The sequence below is a fragment of the Cheilinus undulatus genome, linkage group 17, assembly GCF_018320785.1.
Source record: "Cheilinus undulatus linkage group 17, ASM1832078v1, whole genome shotgun sequence".
NCBI lineage: Eukaryota > Metazoa > Chordata > Actinopteri > Labriformes > Labridae > Cheilinus > Cheilinus undulatus.
Genome location: NC_054881.1, coordinates 38370379 through 38385497, shown reverse-complemented (window position 1 = coordinate 38385497; position 15119 = coordinate 38370379). Strand labels below are relative to the sequence as shown.

At 39.8% G+C, this 15119-nt stretch overlaps 1 protein-coding gene across 1 annotated transcript in view; it reads right to left on the bottom strand.

Moving 5' to 3' along the window:
- Positions 1 to 15119, bottom strand: part of dcc (DCC netrin 1 receptor) — a 326580-nt gene that overhangs the window by 31396 nt on the left and 280065 nt on the right. The window contains exon 27 of the mRNA XM_041810331.1: positions 10550 to 10858. Coding sequence (XP_041666265.1) covers positions 10550 to 10858 — 309 coding nt within the window. The remainder of the gene's footprint in view (positions 1 to 10549; positions 10859 to 15119) is intronic.

Sequence of the window (15119 nt, the reverse complement as noted above, 5' to 3'; positions counted from 1 at the left end):
CAGGTTTTTAAAATATTTACAAATAAAGGCTGATGAGTGAATTTCTGTAAAAACAGATCAAATGTGAAGTCATTCAACAACATCTTCTTTTTCTCCTTCTCTGAATGTAATGATCTTCCAGGGTCTGGACAGGAAGCTTTGGGGGGCCTGATATGGCCCTCGGGCCGCCAGTTGTACATGTATTTAAAGTACATGTATGTGAATACAATGCCACTACAGCCACTGTTAAACCAGCTGTTAAATTAAAGCACTAAAATGATTGGTATCAGTATGAGACTAAAAAAGCCTTGATACTGGCACCCCTAATTTCAATGCTTTTGGTGACCTCCTGTCCTTCCCTATAGCAGCATCCAGTGCGAACCGTCCAGGCTTTTTATCGTCAGTGGTAATGAACTTTTCTGCCTCTAAAAAAAAGAGCACAAATTGAGGATAACTGCACCCAAAATCTCTGCATCTCTCCAAAACGGTCATCCAAATGCAACACATAACCATTTGAAACCATCTTCAAGCTTTTCATTGGTAATAACGTGCGTCCTGCGAGGCGAGATGAAGCTATAAGCTTTAAAACATCCATCACAGCTGGCTCATGTCTGCCTCCAGCTGCGGCTGAAATGTCTTTTCTCACTATCAGACATTGAGTCAGACAATCCCATTACAGCTTCCAGCATTAAAGCGCACATTCAGGCCAATTTAGGTGAGTAACTGCCCACCATCACACTTTACTCTGCAGACGGGCTTCAGAGACCACGCTGAAAGAGAAGAAGGTCGCTGTTTAAAAATTGATATGAAATGAGAGAGAAAGGGAGGATGATAAAGAAATCTCTTTGCTCCAGCTCAAGCCTGGAAAAGAATATTTATTTCAAACTTTATCTCCTCTGTTTTTTTTTTAACACCATAATTGTATTTTTATTTGTTCTACTCTGTTTCTTTCAGTCACTGTATTTTAAATTTAGTTTCTGGCTCATGTTTGGATTAAAAAGGGATGCCAAGCATGTCTCTGACTTGTTTATGTTAGTGATGCATCCCCAGGGAATTCATAATAGCAAACATTATGTTGGTTTAAGCAGTAAAGGGGTAAACAAGTGATTTAATGTTCTCGGTTCCATGAAATCGATGACTCACATAGGGCAGATTAAAAAGGAATAATGAGGGAAGTCAGAGCAGTGGAGGAGGAGATACACGGTTTGGTCTTTTGTTAGGCTAAAAAAAAATACTACATAGTACAGTATTCAACATTACAATACAACACGATCCTGCATTTCATAAACCTCATATCTCTTAAAACACAAGCCTCCAGTTTGTCATTATGGTGATATCCTCATATCAAACCAACACCAAAATACATTAAAATGTGCTTTTTATAAGAAGGGGACTATTTTTAGGGGTTTAACAAGTTGAACCAATGCAGAAGAGGAGCTTAACTGCATGCTTTTCATGGACTGAAGGGGCGACCCTACTAGTTGAAAGAAAGAAAGAAGTCTGAGGACTTGATTCACAAGGAACTGCACTGCTTTTGCACCTGTTTAACAAGTGCAAATGTGCCAAAAAATGCACTTTATAATTCACAAAATTCATGCAAAAGTTTTAACGCTACCCTATCTGTGCTGCAGAGCAAATAACGTCTCTGACTGTTTATCTTATAAGCTATTATGCAATCATTTTGAGAAAGAATTGGCCCTTTATTGTGCAAATAAGAGTTGCAAAGTGATGTGAGTTATGTGCCCTAGTCTGGTTGTTTGTTTAAAGACTTGCAGCTGCTTTTTGCACAAGTTGAAGGCGTCAAATTGAGGATTGGGAGACGCCAACGTGATGGCTCAGAAAAGGTTTGCATGTGGTGAGAAGACGTGGCTGATAAAAGCTCATCTACTACAACTACATTGTCAATTTGTTTTTCAAGTCAAAGATGACTGTCAGATTTTTAATAATCTGACTGAACCTTGAAGACAAAGCACCAAAGCCAGCCATCACAGCATCTCCACAAATATACAGTGCTTAACAAATTTATTAGACCACCTGTCATATTTGTCTCAGAGACCATCCAGCATCATGAAGTGCTTTAATGCAGACTCTTTCATTTTCAGTGAGCTCTCCACGCTTTACCATTTTGAACAGGAATGAGGAATTTCAACCTGAATTCAGCTTTTATACCCAAATTTGAGCCGGCTCACTGGGCTTCTCTGAGAAGTCAGAAATGAATGAAGCATAACATTCAACCACTAACACCCATTTTTCTCTTCAGCAATGCATGTAAATAACTATAATTTGACATATTAATCAAGAAATATTAATGTGCTTTACTATTTTTTAAGTTTTTTTGTAAATCAGAAAATTTGAAAAATTCATGGATAACAGTAAAATTATATTTTAGCATTAAAAATATCATTTGGGTTAAAGAGCTTCTACATATTGATGTATTAACCATTGCAGAAACATAAAAAATGATGTTGGTAATTACCAATGCTGTTAATTTAGGGCAGCTGTGGCATAAACCTTACTTTGGTTAGGGGGAGGGTGGTCTAATAAATTTGTGAAGCACTGTATATATATTCGGAATTTTCTTTATTCAAATGAAGGCACTTTTGGGCTAGCCACTGCTTGATATCAGAAATAAAGTTGCAAGAATTTTGTGCACCCCTCTCTTTTTGCTTCTTTTGCAGGTAGATTTGCATATCGTCTGCACAACAATAAAAAAAAAATAAATTGTGCCTGGCTGTTATTGACACAAGTGGCAACATATACAAAGAAAAATATATGTATGATGACTTTTTGGGTAGAAAAATTCACTATTTTTTTTGGGGGGGGGGAATGTAGTTTATGAGATTAAAAAGCCATATACTTACAGAAAAACAATGTAAGAATTTCAGGGTTTAAAAATCAGAAATTTAGGAGAAAAAAGTCAAACTTGCCAATTTTAAAAATTCTTAAATTTAGACTTAAAAAATCCCTAAACTTCAAAATATATTAAAATTATAAATTCACACCAATGTAAGTCACAAGAAACCAAACTGAACACAGTGCTTGGATATTGGTCTGAAAATATAAAAAAAAAAATCTAACTTTTGGTTCACATACATTTACGACATTCAAAGTAACCAAAATGTTGTTGTTATTCTCTTATAAATTACTGACTGCTAAACCTGACAGTTAATGTCTGGTTAAATTTTTTTTTTTTTCGGGAGAATTAACAGATTCTTTTTCATAGAGTGGCCATAATACTCTATTGTAGTAATGGTGAAATTTGGTCAAGAACAAGTGCATTTTGGTCTATTACATTGGGATTTTGCCCTTAAACAGTTGAAATTGGTGCATAATTTTCCAAGCAGGCCCTGATAGGGCTAAGCTTTTTTTGAGTAGGAGGAGTTCTAAAGAAAAGAGACTGGGAACCCCGGCCCATGCTTACTTGTTACATCCTTCCCTTACTCCGCCCTAAAGGGGTGGACTTTGTTATTTTCTCAACAGATTATTCTCCAATGCAAGGACATCCAGAGTATGACTGGAGTTGTGTCAATCCTACTTCACCAAATGGTGCCTTAAGGTGGCTTACACGCCACATCTACACCTTACTTCAACCTCAGTTTTGGCCCAAACATGCCTAAAAGTTCTGCTCCGTGGTTTATGTTCCAGTAAACCCAGCCAAAGTGGAAAAGCCCCTTTGTTTCGGAACAACTTCTCCACAGGATCCGGGTGTGAAAGCATCCTTAGATTAAGACTGATTCTCCTAGAAAAATGTAGAAACCATCATCAGCTCACCTCACTCTCCCTCAGCTCCACCTTTAATGGACTCTTTATATCAGCAGTGATCTTGCTTCTGCTTCTGCAGCACCTTGAAAGCTTTACAGTATGCATTAAATGCTCCCTGTTATGAGAAATCTTACAAAATAGGCCTGCAGGAAGATGTAATAACATGACCAGAACCCCAAACTATGAGGGCATGCTCTATTTATAATTTGAGTCTTTCACCACCTAACACAACATTGGATTTATTAAAGCGAGGACGAGTATGTCACCTCTTTCCTGTGCAGCCTTCTATCCATCTTACAAATTTATTAAGTGGCGAGCATCAATCTTCAGTCGGTTCAGGTCATTCTTTCTCTCTATGTCTCTCCCTCACCACAACAATCCAATTAAAGCATGAAAACATCTCATTCTTTCCAGCGAGGGAGTCATTCAGGCTGGATAAACACACAAACAGGACCAGCGATGAACATCAAACACCATCACTCACAGCTCTGTTTTCCTCCTTTATAGAGACGTGGAGGAGGGGGGAGAGGGGTGATGGAGGTAGAGCTACCGGGCTCTGAGGCTCCGTGTTGTGGGAGGGGGTGGAGGGTAGGGGGTCACAGGGTGAATGTTGAGTCTCTGGAAGTCGCCGCAGGCTCGCTATTTCTGAGCGAAAGGTTTCCAGGAGACGAAAATCAATGTTAATCTGAGGCCACCTGGGCGTGTAAACAGAGCCATAATGGAACTGTATACACCCACAGACAAACATCCACACCCACACATCTCCACACATGTGCTGTCCAGGGATCATTTGAACTGTAGACGAGGTTTTAGTTTCTGTTCACACTGCTGCAGGCAATCACAGAGGATGACAGAGTCCCGAGAGAGTAGATCTAAAAAAGGGGAAAGAATGAGACAAGGAAGAAAGAGAGGAAAGGAGGAAATATCCCTCGCTTCAGCGGTGGAGCAACACCTTACTGACACACTTTGTGTCAGGATTTAGACGGTTTAGGAGGATAACCTGAAAAATCCAGACTGTTTTGGTCTGTTTTTGGGGGTCTTACAGCCCTTTTCCACCAAGCCAGTTCAACAGCTGGTGCTTGGCTAGAGCTGGAGCAACTGGTTAGATCTAAGGACTGCCAGAGGACCAGTTTGAGCAGAGCCACGTCATTATTTCACTTTAAACATCATTGTTCCTCTCCACTTTCCCAGTGATGCTACCGCCATAATCAGGCTCAGACACAGAAATGTGCTGCTGGCTTTTGGACCGTCCTGTTAAGTCTAAACCACACTGGACCAATGCTGCTGCCGCCGCTATACTTTTACATCCATGTTTCATTTGCACTCTTGTCTTGCTGTCTCTTACAAAGCTCTGCTTTGTTTTAAACAAATATAACTCTTCTTGGTTATTTTGTACATGCCAATCTTGCCCCCCAGCCACAGATGTTAACACAAAGGCCCTGACATACACCAGGTCTTTCCTCTGGACTAGCAAGGAGTTAGTACCACACTGGAACTGAGTTTTCTGGTCCAGAGCATGTGCGTTATAACCCCATGAGGCAGACTGTCTCTTTCAAATATACATGACATGGGATATATTTCACATCCATGTGGGCAACACCCCATAGTGTTTGGGTAGGACAGAACCTTTCAAAAAAAATTCAGAGGGTGATTGGGTTATGGGCCAATCAGAGCAATTGAACATGCAATGTGCATGTTCTGCTAATGAGGAGTAAACATAACACAAGCTCAACAGGTAGCCTTTGCCAGGTCACTGCACGATTCTTCACTATCAGCGGAGCCAGTCTGCTAATTAAACTCTTGCTGGAGCCAGTCACAGGGACAGCAAAAACATCTTTTCCACCAAGAAAAGCTTTCAAAATAATTATTTGCTCTACCTTAAACCCTTTAAGCTTTAAGCTAAATGTTAGCCATTTGTCTCGTCTGGACTTATTGTCTTAAAAAGCTTGTAAAACATCAACCCCATAGTGCACAGTCAAGCTCTAGACATCCTTTTTAACAATGCATCCTGTGCTTTCAGAATATGTGTGCTGCAGTAATGTCACTGGAATTTTGAAAAAAGATATCTGATTACAAAGACGAAAGAAAAACTGAACAGAAATTAAGGGTGCATTCACACTGCTTTAAACGAACTCTGGTCCGATTCCCTGGATAGTCCGGTTAGTTTGGAGTGGTGTGAAAGGTCACACGAACTCTGGTGTGGACCACACAAGTGGGCTCGGTCCGCTTCCTAACAAACCCTGGTGCGGTTCGTTAGAGGTGTGAGAGCAAAGCAGACCAACTTGTGAACCAAAGGCAGGATGAGGCATAAACCGTAATGATATACGGATTTATATGTGATTTAATACGCTCAAATACATGTCGGTACCTCGCTTGGTGTCTGTGTATCCATGGCAACATGTAGTCTGTGCTGATTTATTCGTCTAGTGTAAAGGACGACATGCTGGACAGTTCACCACCTTGTTGGCTGCTCAAAATGCCAAAATGCAAGAGCAGAAACCACAGGACAGCGTAAATTATGTGTTTTTTCATTGTTTATGTGGATGAAAAGACCGGCGGAAGGAATTTCGTTTTCTTCTACGCCTTCTTTTCATCTTGGTCGCCATTTGTTAGTGGCGACAGCGCCCCTAGCAGGCAGAGGTTGTAGGTGTTCAGACGGTTTGGTCCGTTTGACCAAAGAGAGCAGTGTGAATGTGAACCAGACCAAAGGAAAGTGCAACAATGTTGCCATTTCTGTTCCAAAACAGACCGAGTCCCCGGACTATCAGGTGTGAAAACGACCTAAAAGATTTGTATGTGTGACACATTAAATAATGACTAAGACTTTCTTTGCAAAAACTTGTTCTCCCATATATTTGGGACCAAAAAAATCTTTCTGTGACAAAAACGTCCATGCACTTTCTTGTATTGGCTCTACTTGTGCCATTTCTCAAAGCAGTTCCTGTCTGCAGGGACACAGAGGGCCACATCACAGGCTCTCTCTCTCTCTCTCTCTCTCCATAAAGAGCTATTCAGGCCATCTCCTCCAGCCTGCCATTGGTTGCTCCGGCCTGTCACAAAGCATTCTGGGAAAGCAATAAGGTGGGAAGCATTAGCCCCTAGCAGCAGAAATGGTCAAAATAAATCAAAAAATGGGTAAAAATACGTTCTATATTTGGATTACTGGTAGGGATTTCATCTTTAAAAACCACAGAAAGTCACCCAAGTTCCAGCCTTTCTTGAAAAACTTATGTAAGGGCTACAAAGGCATGGCTAGCATCATTAGAATGCTGAAATAGCCCACTTTAAGAGGGGGGAAAAGTAAGTGGCTGCATTTTATGGTTCAAGAAATATTTTACTTTTTTAACCTGTTTCATTTCTTCTCGTATACAACAACGTCAGTTAAGAAAGAAATGTTCACTGCTGGTAAAACTACCATTATAGCTGCATCAATGCTAATCCCTTCATCAGTCACCATTGTTTACAGGTTTGCAGTACAGCTAAACCACGCTTGCAGCTACCGCCTCTTTCTCCTCCAATGACTCTGATTGATATGACAGCTGACATCCAACACACATTGTTCCAGATTGTTTTTTCATTGAAGTCATTTAAAAGCCTGGTGTTACTTATGATGACAAGAGAATCCTTGCTCTGATAAGTCGAAATCTCTCTGTACCAGTGTTAATTTTGGCAAGTGTTTAAAAGCTAGTCAATCTGCCAAACTCATTTTGAATTTTGGAGAGCTCACCACCAGCCCTTGATTTGACTAACATAAAACTTAATTTTCAAAAGTCTTTCTTTCCTCCAGTCTTGGATGAACACTTATTGTGTTATTTCTCATTCATCTTTTTTCCACAGCTCTCAGAGAACATAAAGAAGTGGGTGGTGTTTCAGTAGCTGCAATCAAAGCTTTGGTATTTGATCATAAAACTTTTCTCTAAAGGTTACTGAACTGACATTTTGAGCAGATGCTGCTGCTTGAGGATAAACTCAGAGAATCCAATATTTCAGAAGTTTGAATTTTAGTGCCACTGGGATCAGGAACACATTTCACTGTGTGCACACTGAGGTTGCCATCGTGTGAGCCCTCTAGCATTGCTAAAAATAGAAAACAATTGAAAGTCTGACTTTTCATGAGAGATGGAGAGAAACACAGAGTGGACTGACAGGTAACATAAAGATGGAGAGAACAGAGGGAGGTCAGTCCAGATCAGATCCAACCCTCTGGCTAATGTCAAGGCCGGTTACAGTATATTTTTTTCTACAAACACACCCACAGAAGGAGTATCAGCCCGAGGCTAAGACATTTAGCTTGCTTGAATAAAATATCGAAAAGAGTGCAGCGCTCAGCAGAGAGAATCCAGCTGAAACAAAGAGTCACTAGAATCTGACAAAATAAATCAAAAACACACAGGATGAGCTGCAGAGTGGAACCAGGCAAGAGTTTTAAAGAATATCGTTTTTTTGTTGTTGTCATGTGTTATAAATCTCAATTCTCTAAAGACAGAAAAACTGGAGTCCAGGATAGAGGCCTATTTCTAACTGGACAGAGGTTTGTTTGTCACAAATCTCTTCATGCTAACATGATACATCAGTAGTAAGTAAGTAACTGTAAGCTACATCTTGATTTGTGATATACTGATAAAAACGTCTTGTTAGGCTACATTAACAATGAACTTTCTCAGGATGTGGTATGTCACGAAAGATCATGTCCTGATACACTGTCACGATAAACAAATCTTGATATGCAATGTAATTATATGCCATATTGTGCCATGTGTTGTCATGAAACTTAATGTCATAATATGCTGTCGTAATATGCTATGTTATAATACCCTATCTCATGAAACGCTGTCTCATAATAATAATAATAATAATAATAATAATAATAATAATAATAATAATAATGATGGCTTTATTTTTCCCAAAGTGAAATTCATTGATAAAAATAATAAATTCATAAGTTAATATTATATAATAATTATTATTAATAATTAATTAAAAATTATTATAATTGTTATAATTATCACAATCAATAATCATGATAAGCTATGTCATGATATGCTATGTCATAATACCCTATGTCATAAAACACTGTGTCATGATACACTGTCATGATACATTGCCATGTTAAGCTATATCAGGACAAGCCATGTCATGATATGCCATGTAAAGATATGCTATGTCATGATACGCTATATCATGATAAACTATATCACGATTAATTATATCATGATACGCTATATCATGATACGCTATATCATGATACGCTATATCATGATATGCTATATCATGATACACTATATCATAATATGCTATTTACCAATACGCTATATCATGATAAGCTATATCATGATAAGCTATATCATGATAAGCTATATCATGATAGGCTATATCAAGTTACGCTATGTCATGATACTCTATGTCATGATACGCTATGTCATGATACGCTATGTCATGATACGCTATGTCATGATAGGCTATGTCATGATACGCTATGTCATGATAGGCTATATCATGACAGGCTATATCACGATACGGTATATCATGATAGGCTATATCATGATAGGCTATATCATGATACGCTATATCATGATAAGCTATATCATGATACGCTATTTAACAGTACGATATGTCATGTTACTCTATGTCATAATATGCAATATTGAGACACGCAATGTCATGGTAAGCAATGTAATGATACATAATGTGATGTCATGCCATGTTGTAATATGCCATGTTATGATATGCCATGTTCAGATTTACATGTCATGATACACCATATCATGATAAGCCACATCACGATGTGCCATGTCATATTCACTGTCATGATACTCCACATCATGATGTCATGTCATGATATGCCATGTCATGATACACTGAACCATGATACACCGTGTCATGATATGCCATGCCATGATAAGCTGTGTCGTGATGCGCTATGCCATTATGCATGATGTCTTGACATAGGATGACATAATATGAGCTTTGGACACCATGATAAGCTATCTTATATATTTTATATAATGCTAAGACTCGTATTTTTTTTAAATATGCAGTGTTAAGCCATGTATAGATTTGTCATGTCATGATAGGCAATGTCAAGAGACACATCATTTCATATGTTATGTCATGAGACACCATGTCTTTTTTTATGTGCTAGGTCGAGCGAGATCTTATGTGTGATGGAATGAAAGACTGTCATGTTGTGCAATATCACGACATGAAAGGCTTTTATACACTGTGTCATGATATGGCATGCCATGATACGCAACTTTAAGATACACTCACTGAATATACAGTGTTTTGATCCACTGGGTCATGTAACACTATGCCATGACATAATAAGTCATGTCATGATAAACTACGTCATTCTGTGATATGCTTTGTAATTATACCTCATGTCATGATATGCTTTGTTATGATAGGCTATGTCATGATATACTGTAATCATATGTTATGTCATGATGAGCCATGTCATAATAAGCCATGTCAGGATATGGTCATAATATGTTCAGTCATGATCCATTAACTCATGACATGTGAGATGATGATATTTCAAGCCATAATGAAATTACGATATGAGTGGTTTTATTGCAATATGGTGTCCTAATGTTTGCAATGCAGTGTCCCGATACATTTAGTCATGACAGCTTACATAATGATGGGTAACCCCATGGTACTTTGGTTCATGCCTCATTGTTATGACACTATAGTTTAATAAATCATGTTATAGTGTTACATTTTATCTTTTGAACCAAGAAACCTTTGGATTTCAGAAGTTCACTCATGATCTTAAAGTCTTAGTGAAACATTCAGGTGTACTTACTGGACTGCGGTAACATGGAGGTGTACACCTTGGGGTCGATGGTCCCCATAGGTGGTGGCAGCAAAGGGTTAGTGAAGCTTCGTAGCGGGTGGGTCGGCCGCACACACGCCGTTGGGATGGTCCTTCCGCTCCCACCCTGGACCTCCTCAGCTGCAGCTCCACCAACAGCTGCAGGGGCCCCCGGGACCGGACCTACCCCGGGAACGTGCTCCACAGACGAGGCCGAGGAGCCGGGGAGGAGGGGCGGAGGCTGCTGGGGCGGAGGCTGCTGCTGGAGGAGAGGGTTGGTGGCTGTATCTGAAGGCATCGCTGAGGAAGAAGGAGAGCGGTGGTTATGGATGAAAGAGACAAGTTGTTTGTGAGGAAAAGGAAACGGGGACAGAGAGAGGGAAGGACAAAAACAAAACATCCAATTATTTTGAATCAGAGTGTTGTTTGCAAAGAGCGAACACTCATTTGGGGAAAAGATGGACAAACAGTGAACACATCAATAAAACAAACAACATAACTTCAAACATGCTGACCAGAGCTCCAAAGAGCTCTGAGTGTTTTCTCTTTGATGAAAAAAGTGTTATGCAGGGAAAATGTGCCACAACTGTGGAAATGACTGCTGCTGAAGAAGGCCATGCTTTTTTGTTAGGAATATCATTTGCATGGAGGTTTTTCTTACTGTTCATGCCTCCACACCTTGGGTTGTCTATCCATCTGGACATCTGGTTCCATGTCTGAGCCAGTCTACAGAACACAATATCTCAACACTAGGAAGGATTCTTTTCAGACTTTGCACAAATGTCAAACTTGACTCAAGTACAAACTGATTCGTTGAAGGTGAAAGTGCAATGTAATTGAGTCGCATGTTCATTTCTGCTTGGACAAATTCCATTTTTAACGTTGTAGGTCAGAAATGAAGGTCACAGAGTATATATTCTGTTTTCTTGTGAACGTGATCTCCCAAGAGCACCTTAACCTCGTGTTTATCCCCGGCTTGTGAGCACTTTGAGGAATTTTCTTCCAACTTTGCACAAATATCAACTCCAACTTAAGGATTTACTGGTTAGATTTTGAGGTTGTGTGTAAGAAGTAAAGGTCACATGGTGTAATTTTATCACTTGCTATACAACATAGTATTGCATGAGGGCTCTGAGAAGCTTTGTTGAAACTTTGCATAGATTTCCACTCTGGCTATAGGATGAACTGACTGGACTTTTAAAGTCAAGGGTCAAAGGTGATGGTAAAAAAAAAAAAAAAAAACCTGCGTTTATTCCTTTAATGTGTACGTGCCATTTCAAGAAACCCTGGAAGGGTTTTCCTCAAACAAGGACAAACCCTTGTTTCTTTCTGGACTTTGGAGGTCAAACTTTAAGGTCACTGGGCCTCACGTTTATCCCTTGTTTGTAAACACAATATTGCATAAGTGCTTTAAGAAATTATCTTCAAACTTTGCACAAATATCCACTCTGACTGCAGGCTGAACTGACTGGACATTGGAAGTCAAAGGTTAAATGTCAAGCTAACCAACCCCTATGTGCATCCCTTGTTTGTACAGTAAGCAATACATCTTCTGAGGACTTTGAAGGAGTTTCTTTTAACTATGAACAAATGTCAGCTCTGACTCAAGGATAATCTGATTGGTCTTAGGAGGTCAAAAGCCAAGGTCACTGAACCTCATGTTCATCCTGTTTGTGAACAAAATCTTATGAACACTTTGAGGGATTTTTTGTCAAACTACCAACAAATGTCCACTCTGGCTAAAGGTTAAGCTGATTGGACGCTGGAAGTCATGTGCACCCTTTGCATGTAAGCAGCACATCTCAATGGCGCTTTGAAGGAGCTCCTTTAAACTTTGCACAAATGTCCACTCTGACACGAGGACAGACTGATTGGACTTAAGAGGTCAAATGTAAAAAGTCAAGCTAACTTGACCTCACTTGCATGTACGTGGGCGGTTTAAGGGTTTGTCTTTAAACTTTACAAGAATGTCCACTCTGACTCAAGGAAAAGCTGAACCTCCAATTTCCACAAACAACAGCTGCACTGTGAACCACCAGCGAATCGTACTGCAGAGCACATCACTTCCTCTCTAGTCAATTGGAGCAGTTCAACTGCTCCATTACTTCATGCTTCGTTGGAGATATGCTGCAGTTCTGTTTTCGGTGCTGACTGGCTGCTGCCAAACCATCCACGTAGAGCAAATTGATCCAAACAGCCAGAAAAATGAACAAAATATCCGGTCAACTTCAAAGTACAACACAATGCACGGACTCCCGAGCATAAATCATCACTATATCAACATCACACCTCATCCTGCAGCAAGAGCAAAAGGTAAGCAAGAAGTCAGAGGATCGAAGAGCTACAATGTCGCCATTGACAAGGAAAAGTTAACTTTTACATGAAACCACATATCTTTAAGCAAGCATTAACTTTTTGAGTTTCTAATGTACTGAACCATGGCGGAATTAATAAAGTCATAGAATCATATTGGAATGAATGACAAATTAATCCCAACAAGGCAGAATAATCCACTACTGACATACTATTCCTAAAGTTCTTAAGTGATCCCTGCCCTCTTGTCTCAAGCTGATCATGCTTACGGTGTGCAAGGTCACCCACAATCAGTCGGAAACCGTGGTGCTGTAAAGCACGGCGCAGCCTTCTATGTGAAAATTGCAGGTTAAGAGGTCTAAAGTCAAGGTGTTCATCTGTTGTTTGAGAAAAACAAAACCTTTCAGGACACTTACAGGGATTTTCGTCAAACTTTGCACAACAGTCATTCTTCAGTCAGAGTGCAAACAGTGCACTCCAACAAAGGGATGGACCGGATGGACTCTGGAGGTCAAGGGTCAAACATTAAGGTAAGTGAGCCAGTTCATTCCTTGCATGTGAACACTTTATCTCGCGAAGTCTTTGGGGGATTCTCATAACTTTGCACAGTCCATTCTGACTCAGTGATGAACTCACTGGACCCTGGAAGTTAAAGTTCAAAGGTCACTGTAATTGACCCTCAAGTTCTTCTCTTGTTTGAAAACAAAATATCTCAAGGACTCTTAAATGATTTCTTGTTTAAAGTTTCCATAAATGTCCTCTCTGATTTAAAGAGGTACTGACTGGACTTTGGAGAGTGAATGTCAAATGTCAAAGGTCATTCCTTTTTTACTCTTCAAACTTTGCAGAAATATCAACTGACACATGGATGACCTGATCAGACTTTGATTGATAAAAGTCTCTTTGTCACTGAAGGATTTATCTCAAGAACACTTGGAGGGATTCTCTTCAATCTTTGGACAAAAGTCCACTCTGTTCTGCTCAGCTGGACTGGATTCAACTGGACTGAAGTGTATTTAATTTCACTAATGGGCAATTTTGTTTGCAAGACACATAAAAATCCATTAACACATGCATGTAATACATAACTCCTATGGATTTCAGAATAATAGATTGGCAGTGAGATCCAACAGTTTCTGTACCTGGCAGAGGCATATAACTTGGTGACCTGTGTCAATGCAGATTTAAACAGCGTTACATGTAAATGCATGATGTTTTTGGTTTGTTTTTCTGCTGCTTTTCTCTCCAATCAAAGCGGAAAAACTGCTTTTTTTAAATTGGCACACCAAAAGACTCATAGATGTTTCAACTTAACTGCATAATGTAGCTAATCCAATTAAAATGTAGACTTTCTTCCTCATGTGTAAAGAAACTTCAAGTTCTGCCAGGGGTTGCAGATTTATTCTTTTACTTTGTTGAGTTTCTTGCGGCTGTGTCTGCATCTGCTGTGAGAAATTCCATTTTATCTTGTCAGAGGAACATGTGAGAGAGAGAAGAGGAGGAGGAGGATGAAGAGGAGGAGCCGAAGAAGAAAAAAAAATTCCTGACAGAAACATGGCTCTGATGTGACATAAGAGATGAATCTCCTGGTGTAGCTACAAGCTGAGGGATCAGAGAGAACAGGGATGGAGAGGACAGGCGGTAATTACATGTAGAGTCACTGTGAGTTTATTAACGGGCTGGTGCAGGAGCAAAAACATGATGAAGAAGTGGGAGACTTCAGAAGACTCGAGGGAAAATAGATGATGGGAGTGAACGGAGGAGCAGATGAGGAGGTGAAGGATGAACCAGTAGAGATGGGAATAATAACCCTGTGAGTGTTGACAGCTAAAAGACAAGCTCCAGAGAAATCCTTCAATTATTTGAGTTTTTCCACACAACAGTGATGTTACTTGTTAGTGCTGAAATGTGAACAAACAAGTGTTGGGAGCTTTTTTAATCCAGCGTCATTTTGGTTGAGTTGAAGTTCAAAAGTACTCCAGGTTTGGGGAGCAGGTGGCCTAGTGGTTAGGGGCGCTCCCCGTGTGCGCAGGCGGCCTGGGTTTGAATCCGGCCTGGGGCCCTTTACCACATGTCTCTCCCCCACTCTTGACCCTGTTTCTGACTCTATCCACTGTCCTCCTCTATCTAATAAAGGCACAAAAAATGCCCAAAAATAAATCTTAAAAAAAAAAAGGTCTCCAGGTTTGAGAAAGACCATTGTTAGCAGATTTCATTCTTTTATGAAAGTTGGAGCCCTACGACTTGG